At 41.4% G+C, this 27,246-nt stretch overlaps 1 protein-coding gene across 1 annotated transcript in view; it reads right to left on the bottom strand.

Annotated features, from left to right (window-relative positions):
* LOC124039044 (mediator of DNA damage checkpoint protein 1-like) overlaps positions 1 to 25,089 on the bottom strand; it is a 67,937-nt gene extending 42,848 nt beyond the window's left edge. Inside the window, exons 1-2 of the mRNA XM_046354925.1 lie at positions 24,968 to 25,089; positions 1,515 to 1,580 (exon numbers count right to left, since the gene is read on the bottom strand). Coding sequence (XP_046210881.1) covers positions 1,515 to 1,580; positions 24,968 to 25,064 — 163 coding nt within the window. The 5' untranslated portion in view covers positions 25,065 to 25,089. The remainder of the gene's footprint in view (positions 1 to 1,514; positions 1,581 to 24,967) is intronic.
* Between the last annotated feature and the right edge of the window lie 2,157 nt (positions 25,090 to 27,246).

The raw sequence follows: 27,246 nt of genomic DNA, 5'->3' as shown, positions 1-27,246 counted from the left end.
CCACTTATTGTACAAATCAAAACATGAGTAGACATTGACAATTGATTGGTAATTATTTATTTTTTAAAGTATTTTCCAGTGAATGTGGTTTCTAAGGTTGTATTATGCACTACATTCACAACTGATTGTTTTGTTTTTTACTTACATGAATATCTAAAATGAGATTAGAGCAGTGTTTCCCTAACTCGGTCCTCGCGTGCCCTGGCACTACACAGAGGATTCACATAATCAACTAATCATTGAGCTTTGATCATTTGAAATCAGTGGTGCAGTGTCAAGGCAAATTCATTTAAGAGTCATGGGGAGGGGGAATTTAGAAAAAATAAACATGAACAGACACAAGGAGTTCATCTCAGACCATCAACACAAAGAAAATTACCAAATGGTGTCAGTGAGCGCGAATTGGTGCCTGGTTTGTCAGTTGCCATGGAAATCCATTTGCTTTGAGTCCTACTAACCTTCAGCAAAGAGCATAATAATATACCTAGTCAGAGGTGTTGGACATGTTCATATTGATTCACTATTGAACTAGGTCTACAGGGCCTATTAAACAATCTAAATGAAGAACGTCTGATGGAATAGGCTTTCATGGCCAGTTCATCGTTAAACACTAAGTTCATATTGTATTCTATGTTCTATAAGTAATGTGTTACACTAACTTAAAATCCAGTATATTTTTTTTCCAGGTCTTTTTTAAATAAATTAATTCCTCTCTTCATCAAGTATAGAAATTAAGGGCTGTGTTAAGAAGCATTGCGGCTTGGTTGGGTTGTGTATCGGAGGATGCATGACTTTCAACCTTCGTCTCTCCCGAGCCGTACGAGAGTTGTAGCGATGAGACAAGATAGTAGCTACTAACAATTGGACACCACGAAATTGGGGAGGAAAAGGGGTAAAATTTAACAACAAAAAACAAACAAAAAAAATCTAGAAATTAAGAATAGGTCCTTAATTTAATTCAAATTGGTAACATGTTTGAGTTATATGGTTTGTTGAGCATTCTTGCAGTACTAGTACTATTTTTCCCAAAAGTAGATGGTCTGCCTGGTCAGAAGACCAATTAGTGGAATGGAAATCTGAATTGGTCTGCTGGTGTGATTATGACAAATTGAATGGAGCCCTGAGGGTTCTAGCTTTAGTTTTAGCTGAACTCACATGTTTATATTGTAACCCCACTGACTTCCATTATTTTCTTGGTATGGATCCCATTGTACTTTTCCTTAAAACCAAAACAAATGGTATCGTAGTCCCGTTTAGTTGTTTACAGCTCTCAAAAAGAAGTTGTCAAATCCCCAAATAATGCCTAAAAGAACCGTACATGCTTTTACATCGGCTCCAAACTCAGACTTCCCTGCACCTCTTGATATGTTTGATTTTGTTAACAAAATCAACGCAGGCTTCAGTTCAGGAGTCCTGGATCAATGATTTGTGGTTATGAATGGGAGGGACATAACTTCCGCTAATTAAAACCTAAATTATGTTGGTTGGTGTGTCAGTGCAACATACGGACTCACCTTTAAATAGCGTTAGGTCCTCCACCAACCTCGACCCAAACAACCCTTCTAGAATGCTCTCAATGCCTGTGGAAACAGAACAACGCATTCCATGAATATACAGAACATTCCAGAAGTGTTGTGGAATTTGTATCCATTGGAGGCCCAAAAACATGTAGCCTACAGTTTCTCTGAAGATGTAAGCCTATGCATCCCGTTGCATTCACTGGAAATGTACGTACATAGGCCCTAGTCTTCTGCCAAATGACACAATTGACCCTTTGCTAAGCCCCGCCCCCTTGGTTACTGTTGCAACCGCAGACAATATTCTCCTGGGAAGCCCAATTCCCCATTCAACCACTCAACCACTGGCAAATTCCCTTCACAATGATCCCAAACTGTGTTTCTAATACGCAATGAAATTAAAACAGACTACCCCTTGCTAAACAGGACACTCTTGGGCATGTTGTGGTGGACTGTCATTACAATTGCTTCACAGGAAGCTGGTGTAGCTAGCCTCTGAATGGCTCCGAATTCCCTGTCAGCATACAGTCAAAGCTATATAACCACGTTTTGGTGCTAACGAGTGCTCTCAAATCGTATCCTGATGATGTCGACAGCAGATGGGAGTCATACTCAAACTTGTTAACTTAATTAACCTCTTGCTCCTACCTGGCACGCAGGCGCCCCATCTAGAGATCTGGAAATGCAAATGCACTACGCTAAATGCTAATAGTACTAGTTAAAACTCAAACGTTCATTAAAATACACAAGCAGGGTATTGAATTAAAGCTACACTCGTTGTGAATCCAGGCAACAAGTCAGATTTTTAAAATGCTTTTCGGCGAAAGCATGAGAAGCTATTATCTGATAGCATGTAACACCCCAAAAGACCCGCAGGGGACGTAAACAAAATAATTAGCATAGTCGGCGCTACACAAACCGCACAATAAAATATAAAACATTCATTACCTTTGACCATCTTCTTTGTTGGCACTCCTAGATGTCCCATAATCACTATTGGGTCTTTTTTTCGATTTAAATCGGTCCATATATAGCCTAGATATCGATCTATGAAGACTGTGATAAACAGGGAAAAAATAGCGTCTTATAACGTAACGTCATTTTTTTTAATTAAAAAAGTTGACGATAAACTTTCACAAAACACTTCGAAATACATTTGTAATGCAACTTTAGGTATTAGTAAATGTTAATAAGCGATCATTAATGTTAATAAGCATTACATGGGCTTGCTCCTACCTACCTCTCTGATTTGGTCCTGCCGTACATACCTACACGTACGCTACGGTCACAAGACGCAGGCCTCCTAATTGTCCCTAGAATTTCTAAGCAAACAGCTGGAGGCAGGGCTTTCTCCTATAGAGCTCCATTTTTATGGAACGGTCTGCCTACCCATGTCAGAGACGCAAACTCGGTCTCAACCTTTAATTCTTTACTGAAGACTCATCTCTTCAGTGGGTCATATGATTGAGTGTAGTCTGGCCCAGGAGTGGGAAGGTGAACGGAAAGGCTCTGGAGCAACGAACCGCCCTTGCTGTCTCTGCCTGGCCGGTTCCCCTTTTTCCACTGGGATTCTCTGCCTCTAACCCTGTTACGGGGCTGAGTCACTGGCTTGCTGGGGCTCTCTCGTGCCGTCCCTGGGGGTGCGTCACCTGGGTGGGTTGATTCACTGTTGTGGTCGGCCTGTCTGGGTCCCCCCTTGGGTTGTACCGTGTCGGAGATCTTTGTGGGCTATACTCGGCCTTGTCTCAGGATGGTAAGTTGGTGGTTGAAGATTTCCCTCTAGTGGTGTGGGGGCTGTGCTTTGGCAAAGTGGGTGGGGTTATATCCTTCCTGTTTGGCCCTGTCCGGGGTGTCCTCGGATGGGGCCACAGTGTCTCCTGACCCCTCCTGTCTCAGCCTCCAGTATTTATGCTGCAGTAGTTTATGTGTCGGGGGGCTAGGGTCAGTTTGTTTATCTGGAGTACTTCTCCTGTCCTATTCGGTGTCCTGTGTAAATCTAAGTGTGCGTTCTCTAATTCTCTCCTTCTCTCTTTCTTTCTCTCTCTCGGAGGACCTGAGCCCTAGGACCATGCCCCAGGACTACCTGACATGATGACTCCTTGCTGTCCCCAGTCCACCTGGCCATGCTGCTGCTCCAGTTTCAACTGGCCTGGGCCCTAGGACCATGTCCCAGGACTACCTGACATGAGGACTCCTTGCTGTCCCCAGTCCACCTGGCCATGCTCCTGCTCCAGTTTCAACTGTTCTGCCTTACTATTATTCAACCATGCTGGTCATTTATGAACATTTGAACATCTTGGCCACGTTCTGTTATAATCTCCACCCGGCACAGCCAGAAGAGGACTGGCCACCCCACATATGCTCTCTCTAATTCTCTCTTTCTTTCTCTCTCTCGGAGGACCTGAGCCCTAGGACCGTGCCCCAGGACTACCTGACATGATGGCTCCTTGCTGTCCCCAGTCCACCTGACTGTGCTGCTGCTCCAGTTTCAACTGTTCTGCCTTATTATTATTTGACCATGCTGGTCATTTATGAACATTTGAACATCTTGGTCATGTTCTGTTATAATCTCTACCCGGCACAGCCAGAAGAGGACTGGCCACCCCACATAGCCCGGTTCCTCTCTAGGTTTCTTCCTAGGTTTTGGCCTTTCTAGGGAGTTTTTCCTAGCCACCGTGCTTTTACACCTGCATTGTTTGCTGTTTGGGGTTTTAGGCTGGGTTTCTGTACAGCACTTTGAGATATCAGCTGATGTACGAAGGGCTATATAAATAAATTTGATTTGATTTGATCAAATTAATCACAAGACAAAGTATATTCTATAGCTGTCCGTCTGGAAAAAATGTCCGGGTAGAATCTCAACCAAAATATCCGGTCCGAGACCTGAAGAACTGCGCTGCCTTGCATCTGTTTGACCAAGAAACAAAGCCTAGGCAAATGACAAGACTCTAGACAACGTGTGGAAGCTGTAGGTATTGCAACCTCAGCCCTATTACCTTTATCAATGGGTTAAAGTCGCGCAGGGATATATATTTTTCCATTTTCAGTGACCAGATTTTCCTGCACTTTTCGATGAAACGCACGATCTGTTATAGTCACAGCCGTGATTTAACCAGTTTTATAAACGTCTGAGTGTTTTCTATCCACACATACTAATCATATGCATATACTATGGCATGAGTAGCAGGGCGCTGAAATGTTGCGCGATTTTTAACAGAATGTTCAAAAAAGTAGGGGGTAGGAGTAACAGGTTAATATAAAATGTTTTCTCAAATTAAGTGGCTAGCTAGCATTAGCAATGCTTCGAGGTCAACGAGACAGCGCTAGCTAACCAGCTGAGCTAACAAAATGTAACAAAAGTATTATTTCGGATTTGAAGGGTCATTAAAAAAAATGTAGCTTTTCTCCAAAATGGCAATTCCTGGGAATCTTTGACATTCTCAGTGATCAAACACCAATCCTTCCTATATAGGCCTAGCTAACCTATTTCTCCACAACGCCACAGACTTCCAATTTTATCTTGAAGCCCCCCCTCATCAAATTTCCTAGAAAAAAAATACAAAAACATGCACATACCCTACCGTTCAAACGTCCTTGTTTTTGAACAGCTACATTTTTGGTCCATTTAAATAACATCAAATTGATCAGAAATACAGTGTAGACATTGTTAATGTTGTAAATTACTATTGTAGCTGGAAACGGCAGGTTTGTAATGGAATATCTACATTGGCGTACAGAGGCCAGCATCATACCAGCAACCATCACTCCTGTGTTCCAATGGCCTGTTTTGTGAGCTAATCCAAGTTTATCATTTTAAAAGGCTAATTGAACATCAGAAAACCCTTTTGCCATTATGTTGGAACAGCTGAAAACTGTTGTTCTGATTAAAGAAGAAATAAAACTGGAGTATCAGCATGTGTGGGTTTGATTACGGGCTCATGATGGCCAGAAACAAAGCACTTTCTTCAGAAACTCACCAGTCTATTCTTGTTCTGAGAAACTAAGGCTATTCCATGCGAGAAACTGCCAAGAAACCGAAGATCTCGTACAGCGCTGCGTACTACTCCCTTCACAGAATAGTGCAAACGGGCTCTAACCAGAATAGAAAGAGAAGTGAGAGGCCCCGGTGCACAACTGAGCAAGAAGACAAGTACATTAGTGTCTAGTTTGAGAAACAGACACCTCACAAGTCCTCAACTGGCAGCTTCATTAAATAGTACCCGCAAAACACCAGTCAACGTCAACAGTGAAGAGGCGACTCCGGGATGCTGGATTTCTAGGAAGAGTTGCAAAGTAAAAGCCATATCTCAGACTGGCCAACAAAAAGAAAAGATTAAGATGGGCAAAAGAATAGACACTTAGCCTAGCCATCACTTAAAACACTGCCTCTTCACTGTTGACGTTGAGACTGGTGTTTTGCGGGTACTATTTAATGAAGCTGCCACACACACGGGCTGTGACAAGTGTGTAATATTGGGAAACGATTGTCATAACTGACATTTTTGGTGAACATTTTTTTTGAGCTGGCAACGAAGCTTCCAAAAGCTTGAATGAATGTCATACTTAGCCTAATGAATACAACACAGCTTTGATCTCAAAAAGTACTGGTTTTGAAAGCTTGGAATTTTAGAAAATTTTCCTTTTCCTCCTGATCGTGCCGTTCCCTTAGCCTACCCTCTGTGTAAAAATTAAAAAAGATGTACTGTGATAACAAAAAATGTTACCCCCTAAAATTAATATATTAACAATTATGACAACAACAAAAATATTGCTCAAGGTTCTTATCCATAATTGTTGGTTACACAATTATTGTGCCAGCCCTGACAGACACACAGTTAGCATGCTAGGCTATATACTGAACACAAGACCCTCTTCTCAACTGCCAAAGCCACAGCTGGAGGTCGTTCACTCGTCTCACTGGGCTGAGCACCATTCACTACAAAACATAATATGATAAGTATCCAAGCAGCCATGAACAGGTCAATCCATTACATCCTAAACTACATGGTTAATCCCATTGATCCGGTAAAGAGGTCAAAGGCAACATCCCTCCACTTGACAGTAGTTTGTCCTCAACCACACAACCTCACCACAGTTTCAAAACCCTAAAACGCAGGATACCGTTGTTGTTTTGGTACAATGGCAAAATCAAGGACAGAGTAGTTCCATTGACATAGCCTGTTGTAATGTTGTAAGTAGTACTACTAAGTAGTAGTCCACTCTACTAAAATCTAAATGTTGTTACAATTTGCTTATTTACATAGGAAGTGTTACTTGGGCTAAACACTTTGCACAAGTTACTTTCCCAGAAAATACTGTCAGGACACAAACTAACAAAACATGTTGTTACTCCCTTTTAAAAAACTCCTACTTAAAGTATCTACGAGCAGAACAAACCAACGATCCAAGTCACCAACCCAATTCTCTTCTTCAACCAGTAATCAGCGTCATTAGTTTGACAACAAAACGCTGTTCCAGTGGTGGGAAAAAAAATCAATAGGTGAATATCACCACACTGCCGTGTTCCACCACATATGGCAATTTTCGGAAATTACAATGCAACCCCCCCACCAAATAATCAAACATACAGCCTGGCCCGTGAGGTGGTAGTAAAGGTAAAAAAATAAACTTCAACATATTTGTTAATTACTAAGACCAAATGGAAAGTGTATAAATGATAATAGACCTGCATTCATACAGTTTCTTTACTGTGTCCTGCGCGCTAATAAATCACCCAAATGAAAGCTAGACAGTCAGGGAGCATCGAACATAGAAAAATAAAATGATAGAGGACTAGTTTTTGCTCATTTTGACAGCAAGCAAATAACACGTTTTCAGTGCGGCCCTCGGGACCTCGTGCGGCTCCCAGGGCAAAAATGATTGACTCTCCTACTCTACACAAAAATAGACTAACTCATTGAACATTCAGTATTGGGTGTGGGTGTGGTGGTGCTGAATGCAACAAAAACACGTGGAGAAAAAAAATTGCCTACTATCTCACCATCAAAACACACCACTAGCAGTGAGCTATCAAAAAGCATGCTAGCCAATATAGGAAGGAAGCAGTAAACCAGTGACATGTGAGTTGGGACTTTGACCACCTGAAACCTCTAGGCCTAACCCATTCAATGATTGAAGAAATGAATGAGGCTGCTGTGGATAAGCAGATACAGTGGGGCAAAAAAGTATTTAGTCAGCCACCAATTGTGCAAGTTCTCCCACTTAAAAAGATGAGGCCTGTAATTTATCATAGGTACACTTCAACTATGACAGACAAAAGTTTCTCAATACTTTGTTATATACCCTTTTTTGGCAATGACAGAGGTCAAACGTTTTCTGTAAGTCTTAACAAGGTTTTCACACACTGTTGCTGGTATTTTGGCCCATTCCTCCATGCAGATCTCCTCTAGAGCAGTGATGTTTTGGGGCTGTTGCTGGGCAACACAGACTTCAACTCCCTCCAAAAATGTTCTATGGGGTTGAGATCTGGAGACTGGCTAGGCCACTGCAGGACCTTGAAATGTTTCTTACAAAGCCACTCCTTCGTTGCCCGGGCGGTGTGTTTGGGATCATTGTCATGCTGAAAGACCCTGCCACGTTCATCTTCAATGCTCTTGCTGATGGAAGGTGGTTTTCACTCAAAATCTCACGATACACGGCCCCATTCATTATTTCCTTTACACGGATCAGTCATCCTGGTCCCTTTGCAGAAAACAGCCCCAAAGCATGATGTTTCCACCCCCATGCTTCACAGTAAGTATGGTGTTCTTTGGATGCAACTCAGCATTCGTTGTCCTCCAAATACGACGAGTTGAGTTTTTACCAAAAAGTTATATTTTGGTTTCATCTGACCATATGACATTCTCCCAATCTTCTTCTGGGTCATCCAAATGCTCTCTAGCAAACTTCAGATGGGCCTGGACATGTACTGGCTTAAGCAAGGGGACACATCTAGCACTGCAGGATTTTGGTCCCTGGCAGTGTAGTGTGTTACTGATGGTAGGCTTTGTTACTTTGGTCCCAGCTCTCTGATCATTCACTAGGTCCCCCCGTGTGGTTCTGGGATTTTTGCTCACCGTTCTTGTGATCATTTTGACCACACGGGGTGAGATCTTGCGTGGAGCCCCAGATCGAGGGAGATTATCAGTGGTCTTGTACGTCATCCATTTCCTAATAATTGCTCCCACAGTTGATTTCTTCAAACCAAGCTGCTTACCTATTGCAGATTCAGTCTTCCCAGCCTGGTGCAGGTCTACAATTTTGTTTCTGGTGTCCTTTGACAGCTCTTTGGTCTTGGCCATAGTAGAGTTTGGAGTGTGACTGTTTGAGGTTGTGGACAGGTGTCTTTTATACTGATAACAAGTTCAAAACAGGTGCCGTTAATACAGGTAACGAGTGGAGGACAGAGGAGCCTCTTAAAGAAGAAGTTTACAGGTCTGTGAGAGCCAGAAATCTTGCTTGTTTGTAGGTGACCAAATACTTATTTTCCACCATAATTTGCAAATAAATTAATAAAAAAATCCTACAATGTGATTTTTTTTTTCTCTCATTTTGTCTGTCATAGTTGAAGTGTATGATGAAAATTACAGGCCTCTCGTCTTTTTAAGTGGGAAAACTTGCACAATTGGTGGCTGACTGAATACTTTTTTGCCCCACTGTATATAGGCCGACAGAATGTAGAGAAGAATAGGCCTACAGAGTAGAGATATGCTTCTGGCGCTAGCCTATAGCCATGGCAGTAACAAGGTGCAAGGTAAAGAAGTGTGGAACAAAGACTTAATGATTCAATAACCATTAGGCTTGGCTACACTACTAAACTAATGAGAGAGAAAAATCTATTAAGGCCAATCGTGAAAAGATTCAGGCTAGTATCAGAGTATAACAAAGAAAGTTGCCCTACCATTACATTTTTTTTTTAAACAAACAAAAACACTGGAACCTTCCATTTCCATTGGCTTTGTGCCCCGTCTCCAGTGTCGTGTTTCGTAACGGACCACACACACACACACACAAAAAATGGTGATCTGCCATTCATTCGGGGTAATGCGTTTTGGGGACCACCCCGCTGGGGGATGTCAGACTGCTGTCACAAACAGACTCTACATGTAGTATCGTGCAAACTACAGCACATTTACACCCCAAAACTATTTTACTCTGTTTCATCAGTCCATTGTTGATATAGTCACAACATGTTTTGCATGTCAGTGTTCAAGTTTTCAAGATATAGAACTTTCAAAAACACAGCCGATATGATGCAAAATACATCACATCATACCGCCTGTATCTAGAAAGTCATACAGCTTGAAAACAGGATTGTTGACGTGCAAAACATGCTGCGACTATATCAACAATGGACTGATGAAACAAAGAGCAAAATAGTTTTTGGGTGGAGCTTTCCTTCAAGAGCATCTGAACTGAGACCACCTCTCCTACATCCCAAAAGGCGGTTATGTGTAAAAGACCACGTAGTCGAACTAAATGTTATATGAGCTCCTCATATAAGCTATACTGTAGGACTGTATGAAAACAGTTAAGCTTCTTTCTACTATGAGGAACCAGCTGCAGTACAACTGTCTGTTGTTACCATGCAGCTACACTGAGTTCACCACTCAATCTCCATTCTCCTACCTATATCTCCAACCAATCAGGGCTGAGGATGAAGAAGAGATTTGGAGCAACACCCTCTCCCCTCCCAGAAGCACTTAACTCCTGAAATCCCATTTTAGTAAAGCTCTGGGTAGTAATTCCCCTTAGGTACAGCTCTAGGATCAGTTTAACATCCCCAAATCTTAATCTTAACTATTTAAGGGAAACCTAGAATCTGACCTTGGATGAGTGTCATGGGAGCAACTTGATCCTAATCTAAATGACTGGACCACTACTGTGAGCTAACTACTAATACAGAAAGTATAATACTGGTTAAGTGATCTTAAAATGGACAAGATATACAGGCTGTCACGGTATAGCATGCTATCAACTACTTTGGGCATGAAGCCTAATGAAAGACATACAGTGTTGATAAGACTAGGGTTCTGAACATTATGCCTACAGTTACATATTCATCAGATAAGTAGTGAAAGAAGAGGTCGACCGATTAAATCGGAATGGCCGATTAATTAGGGTCGATTTCAAGTTTTCATAACAATCGGAAATCGGTATTTCTGGACGCCGACTTTGCAGTTTTTTAATTTTATTTTTTACACCTTTATTTAACTAGGCAAGTCAGTTAAGAACACATTCTTATTTTCGATGACGGCCTAGGAACGGTGGGTTAACTGCCTCTTTCAGAGGCAGAACGACAGATTTTCACCTTGTCAGCACAGGGGATCCAATCTTGCAACCTTACAGTTAACTAGTCCAACGCAATAACGACCTGCCTCTTGTTGCACTCCACTAGGAGACTGCCTGTTATGCGAATGCAGTAAGCCAAGGTAAGTTGCTAGCCAGCATTAAACTTATCTTATAAAAAAACAATCATAATCACTAGTCAACTACACATGGTTGATGATATTACTACATATTATCTAGCGTGTCCTGTGTTGCATATAATCTGACTGAGCATACAAGTATCTGACTGAGCGGTGGTAGGCAGAAGCAGGCGCGGAAACATTCATTCAAACAGCACTTTCGTGCGTTTTGCCAGCAGCTCTTCGTTGTGAGTCGAGCATTGCGCTGTTTATGACTTCAAGTCTATCAACTCCCGAGATGAGGCTGGTGTAACCGAAGTGAAATGGCTGGCTAGTTAGAGCGCGCTAATAACTTTTCAAAAGTCACTCGCTCGGAGCCTGTGGTTGTTTCCCTTGCTCTGCATGGGTAACGCTGCTTCGGGGGTGGCTGTCGTTGTTGTGTTTCTGGTTCGAGCCCAGGGAGGAGCGAGGAGAGGGACAGAAGCTATACTGTTACACTGACAAAACTAAAGTGCCTATAAGAACAAGTGCACCAGTCCCTCCTGCAGCAAAACACCCCCACAACATGATGCTGCCACCCTCGTGCTTCGTGGATGGGATGGTGTTCTTCAGCTTGCAAGCCTCCCGCTTTTCCTCCAAATATAACAATGGTCATTATGGCCAAACAGTTCTATTTTTGTTTCATCAGACCAGAGGACATTTCTTCAAAAAGAACGATATTTGTCCCCATGTGCAGTTGCAAACCGTAGTCTGACTTTTTTTTAATGGTGGTTTTGGAGCAGTGGCTTCTTCCTTACCGAGCCCTTTCAGGTTGTCGATATAGGACTCGTTTTCCTGTGGATATAGATACTTTTATACCGGTTTCCTTAAGCATCTTCACAAGGTCCTTTGCTGTTGTTCTGAGATTGATGTGCACTTTTCCCACCCAAGTACGTTCATCTCTAGGAGACAGAACACGTCTCCTTCCTGAGCGGTATAATAATAATAATAATATATGCCATTTAGCAGACGCTTTTATCCAAAGCGACTTACAGTCATGTGTGCATACATTCTACGTATGGGTGGTCCCGGGGATCTGACAGCTACGTGGTCCCATGGTGTTTATACTTGCGTACTATTGTTTGTACCAATGAACGTGGTACCTTCAGGCATTTGGAAATTGCGCCCAAGGATAAACCAGACTTGTGGCGGTCTACAGATTCACTCAAATTATGACTCAAATTATGTCAATTAGCCTATCAGAAGCTTCTAAAGCCATGACATCATTTTCTGGAATTTTCCAAGCTGTGTAAAAGGCACAGTCCACTTAGTGTATGTACACTTCTGACCCAGTGGAATTGTGATACAGTGAATTAGAAGTGAAATAATCTGTCTGTAAACAATTGTTGGAAAAATTACTTGTCATGCACAAAATAGATGTCCTAACCGACTTGTCAAAACTATAGTTTGCCAACAAGAAATTTGTGGAGTGATTGAAAAACGAGTTAATGACTAAGTGTATGTAAAATTCCGACTTCAACTGTATGTATGTATGTATGTATGTATGTATGTATGTATGTATGTATGTATGTATGTATGTATGTATGTATGTATGTATGTATGTATGTATGTATGTATGTATGTATGTATGTATGTATGTATGTATGTATGTATGTATGTATGTATGTATGTATGTATGTATGTATGTATGTATGTATGTATGTATGTATGTATGTATGTATGTATGTAGATATGCATGGCATGCATGTTGCATGATGAGCATGTATGTATGTATGTATGTATGTATGTATGTATGTATGTATGTATGTAGATAAGGACGTTTGAGAGCTTCTTGCTGAGTTGACAGGAAAATCAAATCCGACTGATGATACTGGACCGTTATATTCCTGTGAGTGTGAGCACATGCACCGGGTCAGCTCTGACGTTTATGATGGGGGGGAAGAGTGAATAGAGATGACGGACTCATCAAAAGAAAACAGCCTACATATCTGACACAATAGCAGCTATAGCAGGACTAGAGTCACTTCTATTTTAAGTCAATTGATTCAGTAGCCTATGTGAATCAAAATCCTATTCATTAAAGACAAATAAGGGACTTTGAGGGCACGCTCCCTAGCCTACTTCAAAACTCAATTTCGAAGCAGTGATATTAAGGTTCTAAGACCTTCTTACACCCCAGTTTGAGCTGGAAAAAAATGTGCCTCAGTGCATGACGTTGTTACGTCTCTCTCTCTCTCCAAATGTTAATAGTATGCAAACATTTCATCATCAAGGTACTTCCTCTCCTCCCTGTTAGGGGCCATGCTCCCTCTCTCCCAATCACTGTTCTCTACTCCAGACAGTATAGGGTTATGGCTGACATTTAGTCTCCTCTAAGCAGCCTTCACAGGGAGCATCACAGCGGTGATCTCCCCTAATCGGGGAGTGTCTCTCCTTCAGCCTAGATCCACAGAAAGGAATCAGCATAACTAAAACACAAGTTAGGGTCTGAGGCCGGTCATCACAACAATAAATCAGTTTAAAGGTATTTTAAGGCTTAAACAGAAGTGCATGTTTATAATATGATGTAAGCGTCATCATATGATCACATGTAGCAGTGAGGCTGATCTTGCACACACACACACACACACACACACACACACACACACACACACACACACACACACACACACACACACACACACACACACACACACACACACACACACCACCAGTGGTCAGTGTCGCTTCCCTTCATGAGCATTGTCTTATTTCTATTACAGCATGTTGGAAGACAGTCATTCATATTCCATTCACCCAGTTCATTGTAACGTCAATAGGTTTAAGCTACTACGATACTCAAACTTTCATGAGGTTGCTACGACCTAGCCTATGAATGAAAGTTTTACAGCGTAGGTGCACACAGGTCGAAAATCAAATGATGAGGTGACAGACATTGACATTCAATAACAGCCACATTGTATTCCTTCTCTTCCCTTCGATTGTGTACTTCAAGACACAATACATCAGCTGTATGTGACAAGCTGAAAAAAACTTTCCAAGCTAAACCATATCACTGCTACACACAGCCTACATCGGTGTCACCATATCAGCTAAAGTAACGTCATAGTGAACATAGCTAATAGAACTAATGCATTATTATAACCTGGGTGGTTTGAGCCCTGAATTCTGATTGGCTGAAAGTCATGGTATATCAGACGGTATACCACAGGTATGACAAAACATTTAGTTTTACTGCTCTAATTACATTGGTAACCAGTTTATAACATCAATAAGTCACCTTTGGGGTTTGTGGTATATGGCGAATATACCACGGCCAAGGTCCCGTATCCAGGCACTCGGCGTGGCGTCGCGCATAACATCAGCTGTTGTATATTGGACATACATTTCATCTCATCGGGCCTTATTGCTTAAGTAAACCCGCTACAATCATGCAGTAACGTTAGTGTACAGTCAGTAAGAAGTTACACCGACGGGCCTGGTGGCAATAAATTAGTAGTAACAAAAGCTTACTCTGACTTGGAAGAGTTACAGTGCCGTGTTGGAAAGTCATGGCCAGCAAACTAACATTGCAATCTGTGTTTGAGCAGAGTGTTTAAATAGGACAAACTAGCTAGCTGCATTTTCTAGCTAAGTAAATGAAACTGAAAGAAATACAAATTCTCTTTCTTCTTCATTTTGGAAGAAATTAATTTGTTCAAAATTATTGTTTCTCTCTCTCTCTTTGAGGCAACTACTCACCATGTTGTGCACTGCAGTGCTAGCTAGTTAGCTAGCTGTAGTTTATGCTTTCAGTACTAGATTACCTGATCCTTTAATTGGGTGACAACATGTCAGTCCATGCGGCAAGAGGCTGGAGGACGTCCTCTGGAAGTTGTCATAATTACTGTGCAAGTCTATGGAAGGGGGTGAGAAACATGAGCCTTTTATGTTTTGTTTTGAAGTCAATGTACCCCAGAGGACGACGGATGCTAGCTGTCCTCTGACGACACCATGGTGCTACCCTACAGAGTGCTGTTGAGGCTACTGTAGAGATTCTGTGCAAAAGTGTGTTTTAATCAGTAATTTGGTGACGTGATTATATTTAGTATAGTTTTTTTTATCTAAATAGGATCCCTTTTTTAAATGTTTTACTATTTTAATTAAGAAATTCACTGAGGAGGATGGCCCTCACCTTCCTCTGAGGAGCCTCCACTGCACAGTCAAAGGAAATGCTAGAGCAAGGGTAAATGCATCAGAATCAGAGCAGACTATAGCCAAGTACACAGGGCTAGCCTATGATATATTTCTCTGACCCGAAAACAGCCTAATCATGTAGCTAATACACATGTATTAGCCTAAACATTCATATTTATTAGGGATGTCAGACAAAATTGGTTGACAGTATTTTTCTATATACAGACAAACACACCCTATGTGTTTGAATAAAATCCACTGCACATGCACTGAGCTTGTCTGATGCTTTAAGCACACTATTTGATAAAATAATAAAGACTAGGGTTGCAAAGGGTCGGAAACGTTTCTGTAAATGTCCTGATTTTTTTCAGGAACTTTTCCATGGGAAGTTAAGCCCAGGAATATTGCTTAAAGTCATCAAAAAAAGTTAGCTTATAACAGTTAATTTTTTTCTGGGATACACGTAAGGCAATTCTAGGTCTTGTGGCATATTTTGGTTAAACTTTCCCCAATTCAATGGAATTGCAACCCTCTGCATGTAGAGTGCATTATTCCATCACATGTACAGCTGATTCTCAAGATCTTGCACACTAATGAGATGCTATTGAGCCCACACCATTACACTGTCTGAGCCAAGGACTACATGCTTTATGGTAAGTTTTGATTACAATACTGGGTGGGGTGAATATATGACATTCATGATTAACTAGTAAATAGCAGCCTAAGTGTGTGAAAATAATTTCTGCTAGTTCGTTTTTGCTACCATATGAGTTTCAGCTTGCTTGAGCCTGCTAACTGAGGAGTGCTAATTCACTCATTTCCATACATTAAATACATTTCAAAAACACTTCTTACAAAGGAGTTGTTCAATCTAACTGCTTAACTATTTTTCTGTATATGGAATTGTATTTGGGCTGTATTCTTGTCTAATATTTACAGGAATATGGCACGGGCACTATCTGATGTGTAGAGACGTTTCACTGCAGCTAATGGAGAAGGAAAAGATGTCTATATTTGCAAATATTGAGCCAAATCATGTGAAAAATGCAACAAAGATGCAGAATCCTCTGGCCATGTGCATAAAGTTCCCTCAGCGTTCCCAACAAGCAACCTCTGACAAAGGTCACTCTACTTCTATTCGAGGTGAAAAAGATGAATCAGACACTTTATCAATAGCAACAGCTCATGGTCCTCCTGGAATCAGAAGTTGTTTTGACTCAATGGAGGAACGTAGTCAGAGAAATGCTGATGAATGTCTTGCTCGAGCGGTGTATGCAACTGGTTCACCTCTGATGCTCACAGGAAATGTGTATTGGAAGAGATTTCTGAATGTTCTTCACCCAGCATACACCCCTCCAACCAGACATGCTTTGTCTACTAATTTTCTGGATGCAGAGTTCAGAGTTCAAGTGAAGGTCAAGCAAATCATAGAGAAAGCAGACTGTATTGCAATCATCTCTGATGGTGGTCAATTGTTCGTATGCAAGGAACTAACTACATCATCTCCACCCCTCAACCATTATTCTGCAAGAACACAGACAAGGGACAACAGACACACCGGACTCTACATTGCAGATGGGCTGAAGGCAGTCATCAATGACCTTGGACCACAGAAGGTATTTGCACTGGTGACAGACAATGCTGCGAACATGAAGGCTGCTTAGAGTAAAGTGGAGGTGTCCTACTCTCACACCCATTGGCTGTGATGCTCATGCATTGAATCTGCTCCTCAAGGACATCATGGCACTGAAAACAATGGATACACTCTACAAGAGAGCCAAGGAAATGGTAAGGTATGTGAAGGGTGATCAAGTTACAGCAACAATTTACCTCATCAGGAAAAGTGAAAAGAAAAAGAGCACCACATTGAAGCTGCCCAGCAACAACCCTTGGGGTGGTTGTCATCATGTTTGACAGTCTTCTGGAGGGGAAGGAGTCTCTCCAAGAAATTGCCATATCACAGTCTGCCGATATGGACAGCCCCGTCAAGGGGATCCTCCTGGATGATGCATTTTGGGAGAGAGTGGTAAGCAGCCTGAAACCTATAGCAGTAGCCATTGCACAGATTGATGGAGACAATGCCATCCTGTCTGATGTTCAGACTGCTTGCAGATGTAAGAGAAGAAATCCATACTGCCCTGCACACTTCACTGTCGCTCCAAGCAGTGGAGACTGCAGTTCTGAAATAAATAAAAAGCATGAAGACTTGTGCCTGAAGCCCAAACATGCCGCAGCGAACATGTTGGACCCCAAGTATGCTGGCAAGAGCATCCTGTCTGGTGCAGAGATCAACAAGGCCTATGGTGTTATCACTATCGTGTCTCGCACCTTGGCCTGGATGAGGGCAAGGTTCTTGGCAGTCTGGCGAAGTACACTTCCAAGCAAGGAATTTGGGATGTCGACGCATTATGGCAGTCATGCCAAGATATCTCATCAGCCACCTGGTGGAAGAGACTTTGTGGATCTGAGAGTCTTTCCCCTGTTGCCTCCATCATCCTCCAAACCCCACCAACATCAGCCACCTCAGAGCGCAACTGGTCCATGTTTGGGAACACACACCAAAGCACACAGGCTGACCAATACAAGGGTTGAAAAATGTGTGGCCATCTGGGCAAATTTGAGGCTTTTTGAGCCTGACAATGAGCCATCCTCATCATGGTTGGAAAGTGACAGTGAAGATGAGGCCTCAGAGTCTGATGTTTAAGAGGTGGACATTGAGGTCCAGGGAGAAGACATGGAAGCCTGAGAGGAAGACAACCACAGCCGTACATCTGTAAAATGATAGTCTAGAAACTATGTTGAAAATGTTTTTGGGAGATGTGATGGATCATTCAATATTCCCTTTCTTTTGATGTTCAATGAAATCATCCCATGTGACGAGCCAACTCAATTAAAGTTCAATTCGTAAGTGAATTGTTTGTTTTTTTCGATTGGAAGGATTTAATCAATTTGCAATTATGTCTACTTATGATACGTTAAAAAGGTTTAATGTTTTGTCTCCATTTGATATAGTAAATATCTACATTTAAATTGCATTCATATTAATTTGCATATATTTCCGTTAATTCGGATATATTCCCACGTAAAGTTTCCACCTCTGAATATTCCCCAAAATGTGCAACCCTAATTAAGACATAGTCAATGAGCCCGATGGTCACAAAATAAATGATTGGGAGTTCCTGTGTGACAAGCGCACGTTGTCTCGCTCTCCACCCTACTGCAGCAAAAAAGCACCATAGTGAAGCAAGTATTTGTTCCGCTGTCTGTGCTAAAGCTGCAACTTAATTTCAGTCATATAGTTTATTTCTTGTTTGACTGAAAAGTTCTGTTACCAGAAATCCCAAATGTGTTTAGGACAAATATTCCCCTCAAACCTTGCTCTCTTTACGGGAAACATAAGCATTGCATGCATATGATCAATACGGCCTATCACATCAACAAATTGGTTATAACAAACTACGATCACAGCAATGTCGACAGCAAAATGGATGCAGAGGACATGAAAAAAAAACTTGAAAACAGGCAAATGTTTACTGGTTGCTCAGGAGGGAAAGGGAAAGATAGATCTGTGGAAGAAATTTGACTTAGTTGTAGAAACTACTAGAGATCAAGAAAAAGGTGGTTTATCGGAGCAAGCATTGTATGAGTATTATGTGGGCCAAACAGTTACTATAAGATTACAATATTATTTTTTCTGACCATTTGGAACAGTAAAGAACTCTCAATAAATAAGTGTACTCTGCTCCAATGAGAATAAAAATTAGATTAAAAACAGTCACATGCATTTGTGAAATCTGGTTCATTTACTGTTTAGGCTAAATATTAAAAGTTCCCTTGGTTATTTAATTTTAAAACTAAAATGCTTGATTGCATTTCAAATCGTGAATGTCTTGTATGCTATGTGACAGCATGAATGAATGAAATCAATGTAGATATATCTCAATATAGAAATATAGGCCTAAATTAGGGTATTAAGACTAAACAGGATGTTCTCTTAGTCCTACAGCTCGACGGTGGTTACACAAGGCTTCTATACTAAGCCTACTAATGACATTACTTATTCTTATAGTGATGATCATAATTTCATCAAAATGAGATCAAGAAAAAGGATATAGGAGCGAGAGTTGTGTGCATTTTATTTGTGACAAACAGGTGCTGTTAGATTACACAAAATCAGTAGGCTATTAAAACAAACAGGCAACAGAAGCAGGATGTCTTATTTCTGCAGATTAGACCCAATTAAGTTGGGGTTTCCGCTCTCGTCAATTTTGTTAGACAATTAGGCTAAGGCAAGGCAAGGGCTGTTTCTGCTGTCTCCGCCGCATTGTTCTCAATCCCAATATGCTGCTTAACTTTGCTATTATGCACATAGCAACATATGGAAAGTCGTCAATTCTACAGCGTACTGAATACTATTTCAGAACCGCGGACAGCGAACAGAATCCAAAGTGGGAGAAAGCGCATGTTATAAAATAACGATTTATTACTGTTGCAGCATTATTTTTACATAATATAATCATATACAATTTAAGTATCACGTCCTACAGTGGACTGTTCCATCCCCATGGCCTCTACAATGGATTACACCGCTAAAACAGACGCCAATCAGACAGGTGTCTTGTGCGCCAAAGAAAAATAAATGTGTGATTGCTCGACTAAAGAAATCCCAGTCGACCAAACCATTGACCAGTCGACTAAATGGGGTCAGCCAAATTCTACAGGACATTCAACATATCTTAGTATTGAAAATGGCAAGGGTTACAGCATTCTGGGAGGGGAAACAAATACACGCTCAACTAATCCATCCTAAACCTAATGTGACCTAACAGTCCAATAGTGTAATGCTGCTCTTAAAATAACCTACAGAGACTAAAGCCTATGCGCATATGTACGTCTCTATGTAAAACCAATTAAAAGGCCATGTGATAAAGTATGTTGGTATTTTGGTGCATCGCTCTGTAAAGACTACCTGACCTATGGCATAGCCTACGGTCGTTACAATGAGGCTATGCACCAAATCAAGATTATTAGTCTACCAATTAGAAGACATGGTTTAATCTATGCTAGGAAAAAAAATAATTAATGTAATCCCAAACATAGATGTGCTAAATAAAAGGGGTCTTCAACCATTTTTTGCCCAGGGACCCCTCCCTGGAAGACCGGCGACCAACAACGTACATTAGAAAATAGCTTTCACATCAAGGCTTGACTTCCTTTTTTGGGGCCACTTGTCCTTTGGACAAGTAGGTCAGATTCTTTGACAAATGCTCAACTCACTTGTGTGTATATACAAAAAATGTTTTTTAAAGATATGTACATCATTGTTGGCTGATGCAAGGAACCACTTTACAAAATAAAAGCCTGTCTCAAAATACACCACTGCCCCTTCAAGGCTCTCCTGGAGGATGGTTGGCCACCCTTCCTAGCCTATAAAATAGTGCAACATTACAATTACAACCAAATACTAAAGTAATTCCCTCCAGGGCTCAAAATGAGCGTTTTCCGTTGTCTCTTCTTCCCTGGGAAGATGACTTTTATTTTGTCTACGGTTCAAAACAGACTGGGTCAGTTCTGGGACTGTCCCGCTTACCTTCAAGTGCTGATAACGTTGGATTTCTTCATATTATAAGCTCAACAATGCGCAAATGCCTGTTAATGCAAATGTTCCATAATGCAATAAAGTATGAAAAGACAGTTCTCAAAAAGTGCCCCGCATATTCATTAAAAATGAAGAAAAAGATGCATCACCTATAGCATGGGTTACTAATTATGACTAGGATTACACCTTTGGCTGCTGGACAATGCAATAATATTAGTTTGAAAGCCAATAGAATGAGAAAAATGCTGGTTTCAATGACATTATGTGTTTCTAAAAATAATTCCCTCAACATTTAGTTGTATTTTGGCTAGGCTACTTTTGGCTAGGTAAGACATGCTTCATAAAAATGACAAAATGTCCATGTTTTAAACAATTAAGTTCATGGTTAAATAATTTCAAAAATCTTGAGGGCCCCTGCTCAGATTCAAGGTGGGTGATGTGCGGCGGACAACAGGCACTGTCCTTCTTGTAACCATTTAACCTAAACAAGCCATGTATTAGTATGTCGACAGAATCAAGCCTTTGGAAATTAATTACCCTTCATTATAATTTGTCAAACATGACTGGCATTTAGCCTATATTTATGTAATTAAGTCTCCTCAAAGTTTGGCTACATGTTCTGCCGCCTCCCTCATGTCCAAACCAATGCTGACATGAGGCTGTATCCAATATGCATACAACCTACACTGAGTCTTTTTAAATTGTATTTATTTTCATGAAATGTATTTGAATAATATTCCAGTGAATCCATTTGGGAGATAATAATTTGGTCAAAATAATGAAACTCCCCACATTATAAATTGGAAGAGGAAGTGTAAACTCTAATATCGCCTATTAGCTAGAAAACGGCAAACACATTTTCACTAAGAACAGAGCAGTTAAACAAAAGGTCAGCCATGTGTTGGCAAAAACTAAAATGTTCAAGTCAAGAAAAGCTTACCAGCAGACAGAGGCACTTGCCAAACTGATAGCTAATTCACATTTGCTTTTTCAAAGCCTCTGTCAGATACTCCAGTGAGTAACTTTTTGGGGGAAATAGATTTTTGCAGATCCCTAGAGGACCCCCGGTTGAATCCCCCGGTGCTAAATGATACAAAACAGCCCAACATACAATGTAGGCTACCTGTAAAGAGATGCAAAGTGCATCATTCCCTTTCCTTTGAAATAGAATTGTTCTAATAAGAATGATTGGTGGGTAAAGGGGGATTCTGCCTTCCATTAAGAAAATGCTTTAGCAGGGATGTGTGCTGAAGGCTTTGTCTGTTCCAGAAATGGAATTCTGAAAGAATTCTGCCAATTGCACTTGGCTACATAACTATGGATGAAGTACTGATATAAGCAGTGTGTATTAAAGACAAAGATAAACACAACGGCTATACGGTTTTCAACCCTGTTGTCAACTATAATCTACTGTCAAATGGAACACATTTTCACTCATGTAAATATGTAGAGCCTGTGCACTGTTTGTCTAAGCAAATCCATGTGTAATAACAGGCCCGGGCCACACCAAGGGATCCTGTAGAAAATAACCAATGTCATTAGGATGTAGGAGCTACGCTACTCTACCTCTCAGAACAGGCTCAGAGAAGCACATCCACTAAAGGTTTCTAACCGCCAGCCATGACTTTGTTTGGAGACGCCACAACAGTGTTTCCCCTACTATTATTTAGGGAGGGTGGGGTTCTCCACCTAGCCCTGAAGCCCCTAGCCATAATACACTCCTCTTCAAAAAGGGAATCCTAAAGAATTAGGACTAGCCATGGCTTCAGCTGAAAGCTACATGTTGGTACTTCGAGACTGTTGCTTTGAGGAAAACTTTTGACCCGGTCTGTGACAAGGAGAGACAAAATAAGCACTGCACTATAACCCAGAACCCTCAAAATTAACACAGAGATAGAGAACTAGGCTACAACCCAATACTGGTGGGATTTTAGAGCTAGGCTACCTGCCTCGACCACTACAGCTCTGGGTTGGGGCGGTGCAGTGAAGAGTGATTTCATCTAGCCTAAGTGAGTGCCACATCTAGCCTAATTCACAGCAATGTGTTACCCCGCTCCCAGCAGTAAAATAAGTCAGTTCAGTTCCCATCTGAAATTGGTATGACCCCCCCCTCCAATTGACTTTTTCTCCACCATAGAATCTGTTTTGGACTTCCATGTTTCACTGGCATTCATGGTTCTTGTCAGGCTATTCCAAACCATTTGGAATACAAAACATTGCCAAAACAAGACAGAGGATTCATGTACAGTGAAGACACACTTTGCATACGGAGGCTGGTGGACACAGAGACATAATAGTTCTGCTGTTCTATTGGACAATCACTCTCCTCTGCATTACTTTAGTTTTCACATGAAAACACACAACAAGGAACAAAATGTACATTTCAGTTTGAGCAGGGCGGTGGTGCTACTCTTGTTCCTCCACCAAAAACATTGTGTTGTCTTGACTTCAGGTAATAATAGGGGATGTTATGATGTCTGCTCCCCAGGCCTCCATACTGTAGCATAGCAGCAGGGGAACAACAGGAACGTTGTGAGTCAAGGATGGAAGGCTGACCATAGGGGCTGACTTGGCCTGGAGCAATGGACAGAGAGATTTACCTTTGTTTAGGTTTCTCTTTCACCCCCTCCTCCTCTTTCCTTTTCACTGCATTAAAGATGCACTACACAGAAATCGGTCCACCATTTTATGGTTGCTAAAATTAGAATAGGTCACCTAATTTCAGTTTGTGTGACAAAACAAGCAAGTACAGTGAAGAGAATCATTGTACCATCTAAACTGCTGTGAAATACATTTTCCATCAGCTGAAAATACAACATTTTTGGTTGTGTACAGAAAAACACAAACTAAACTTAACAGGAAGCATAGAACTAGTAAACATAAAAACAGACCAACCGCTTCTTAGACTTCATTTGAATGAGAATGACAGATCTATAACTAATATTTCTATATGAATTTGGAAAGGTCGCCCAAAAAGTTATATATTGAAGCTTTAAGTAGACAACGGAGATCTGGGTGGTCTTCAGTAAGCATGTGTATAAACAAGGATAAATGTTGTTGTTTTAAACAGAAGAGGTAACCTACCTGCATTTCCCCCCCAAAGCATTACATACTAAAAGATACACATGTTATTATGTTCTAAATATTTTAGCCCGTTTCGTGCATAACTCCAGCTTGGCTAAATGCACTGTACAAGAACAGCAGAGTGAAACAAAACAAAAACAAACATTTGACCCACTTCCCAAGTAGAGGTACAAATTGTTGCAATTCCTTGGCCAGTATGTTTAACTCCTTCTGTAAGTAGGTGAGTGTCACTGATAAATTGGGCCTGGTTATTTCCACAGAATGAACACACAAAGTTTAGGGAATTCTAATAGTAACCCGAGGTATAATCATTAGTCCAAACAAGTAAAACAAGTTTATTTTGGACAAATGCAGGCCCCTCCCAGTTTCCTTCCGTTTGCTAATGTTAAAGAAACGTTTTGCAATAGAATCCGCATAATGAATACACCCCAGATTAGTAGGTAATTACAGGTAAGGTTGATTCAATGCCAAAACAACTAATCCCACTTATTGGAGCATGAACACACTGATCAAGAGGTGTTGCAAGTCAGTTTCAGACTAGCGGAGTAGAATGCACATAATGTTGACAAACAATGCAGGAAATGATAATTTAGTAGAGCCAAAAAGTGCTGCCTGACTGGCTTTGTTTCCAAGGAGCAAATTCCAACCTATCAGAGGGTCGAACCTTACTTCCTCATTGTAGCAATGCGCGCTACCGAAAGCTGATTTGGAAGAAAGCTCGTTGACCCCCGAGCATCGCCCTCCCCCAACCAAAATACAGTAAAATAACGCGGGAGCGCGCATCTCAATGAAACGGAATCTGCGCTCATTGGTCGAGGATTCATTCCTGCTCGGTTTGACACTCCCTCTACAACTAACAGTGCCCTTTAAACAAATTATAAACTACAGATAAAACCACAAATACACAGATAACAGATAGATACAAATGAATTAATAAATAGTAAACGTATAATACAGAGAGCCGTGTAATTACATTCCGATGTAAACAATATTACATTGCGCTCAACAGTGACTGTCGAGAGGAAATAGAACAGTTGAAGACAAAACAAAAAGTCGCTCTGTGTTGCCCCTGATGGTCACAGCCCGAATTTGCGCAACGTAAATAGCGAAGAAATGAACTATTACAGAACTTGGTACCTGAAAACCCGCCTGTCGCTTCGGCGTGCATTTGTGAACATCCTTACCTACACAATGAATGAGTTTATGCCGCCACGAATCAAGATCCTGCCGAAAGCCTCGCCTCTCGATCGTACATTGCTGCCTCTTGCACAGACTCGCCATTTTCTACCGAGCACTCTCGGGAACGCGCGCGTTGGCAGAGAGGAAGCGCTAACATTAAGATGAGCGCGCACGCAATGAAGAATAGGCGCTCTACCGAGTGCGCACGAAACTGCTGTCAAAGCTCATTTGCGCTGTCGCACCGTACAAGTTCACATCTATTTAAAAAAATATATATTTAACCTTTATTTAACTAGGCAAGTCAGTTAAAAATTACTATTTACAATGATGGCCTACCCTGGCCAAACCCTAACCCTAACCCGGTTGTGATACCGCCTGGAATCGAACCAGGGTCTGTAGTGCCTTAGATCGCTACGCCGCACGGAAGCCTCAGATAATAACATTAATAATTTTTTTATCTTGAATATAAATGAAAAATTGGGATACCTAGTCTGTTCTCCAACTGAATGCATTCAACTGACATGTGTCTTCCACATTTAACCCAACCCCTCTGAATCAGAAAGGTGTGGGGGGCTGCCATAATTGACAACCACATCTTCGGGGCCCGGAGTGTAGTGGGTTAACTGCCTTGCTCAGGGGCAGCACGACAGATTTTTACCTTGTCAGCTCGGGGATTCAATCCAGCAACCTTCCGGTTACTGGCCCAACGCTCTAACCACTAAAGCCTTACTTTGCTTTCTAAGATTCATTTAGCTGTGGACTACAGAATAATAAGTAGCCTTTGCCTTTTGAAATAACATGCAATAACTGTACTATTGTAAGGCTTGTCAATTAGAACACCATTGAAACCATTAAAATAATTAACGACTGCTATACATTTTTGCCTATTCAATTAGGCTAATTAGGCTAATTCATTAATTCAAAAATATTGTGCCTCTACATATTTGAGCTAGTCATTGAAATAGGACCTTTAAAATGCAGCATTAATTCACTGATCCATTGAACCATGTCTGCCAGAGTGCTGTAACACAGCGGTTCCCAAACTGTTTCACTCTGGGCCCCCTTATTGCATTGGGGAACATTCAGCCCCCCACCCTCCCACCCTGCGTGCGCACCACATCTATATCTATGGGAAAAAGCATTGTTCATGGCACAAACTGTTCACACCGCTCTTGTTGGCAGAGAGACATTTGAGCAGTTTTGAAGCAAATTGTCTTGCAATTCAAATCAAATCAAATCAAAGTTTATTTGTTATGCACCGAATACAACAGTGAAATGCTTACTTACAGGCTCTAACCAATAGTGCAGAGAAAAAAGTATGTGTGTGTGTGTGTGTGTGTGTGTGTGTGTGTGTGTGTGTGTGTGTGTGTGTGTGTGTGTGTGTGTGTGTGTGTGTGTGTGTGTGTGTGTGTGTGTGTGTGTGTGTGTGTGTGTGTGTGTGTGTGTGTGTGTGTGTAAGTTAAGAAATAAAACAACAGTAAAAAGACATGTGAAAATAAAAGTAGCAAGGCTATATACAGACACCGGTTAGTCAGGCTTATTGAGGTAGTATGTACATGTGGATATGGTTAAAGTGACTATGCATATATGATGAACAGAGAGTAGCAGTAGCGTAAAAGAGGGGTTGGTGGGTGGTGGGACACAATGCAGATAGCTCGGTTACCCAATGTGCGAGAGCACTGGTTGGTCGGGCCAATTGATGTAGTATGTACATGAATGTATAGTTAAAGTGACTTTGCATATAAGATAAACAGAGAATAGCAGCAGTGTAAAAGAGGGGTTGGGGGAGGTGCACACAATGCAAATAGTCCGGGTAGCCATTTGGTTACCTGTTCAGGAGTCTTATGGCTTGGGGGTAAAAACTGTTGAGAAGCCTTTTTGTCCTAGACTTGGCACTCCAGCACCGCTTGCCATGCGGTAGTAGAGAGAACAGTCTATGACTGGGGTGGCTGGGGTCTTTGACAATTTTCAGGGCCTTCCTCTGACACCGCCTGGTGTAGAGGTCCTGGATGGCAGGCAGCTTTGCCCCAGTGATGTACTGGGCCGTACGCACTACCCTCTGAAGTGCCTTGCGGTCAGAGGCCGAGCAATTGCCGTACCAGGCAGTGGTGCAACCGGTCAGGATGCTCTCGATGTTATAGCTGTAGAACCTTTTGAGGATCTCAGGACCCATGCCAGATCTATAATTCTATACATTTATCCATATCTAAAGTGTGAGTAACACAAACACTACAACAAAATATGGGCTAAAAAAACCTGAATAAAAAATGTTACCTGACATTTC

This window comes from Oncorhynchus gorbuscha, linkage group LG07, assembly GCF_021184085.1.
Source record: "Oncorhynchus gorbuscha isolate QuinsamMale2020 ecotype Even-year linkage group LG07, OgorEven_v1.0, whole genome shotgun sequence".
NCBI lineage: Eukaryota > Metazoa > Chordata > Actinopteri > Salmoniformes > Salmonidae > Oncorhynchus > Oncorhynchus gorbuscha.
The sequence above is the reverse complement of the archived record's forward strand: the minus strand, read 5'-3'. Positions and strand labels throughout refer to the sequence as shown.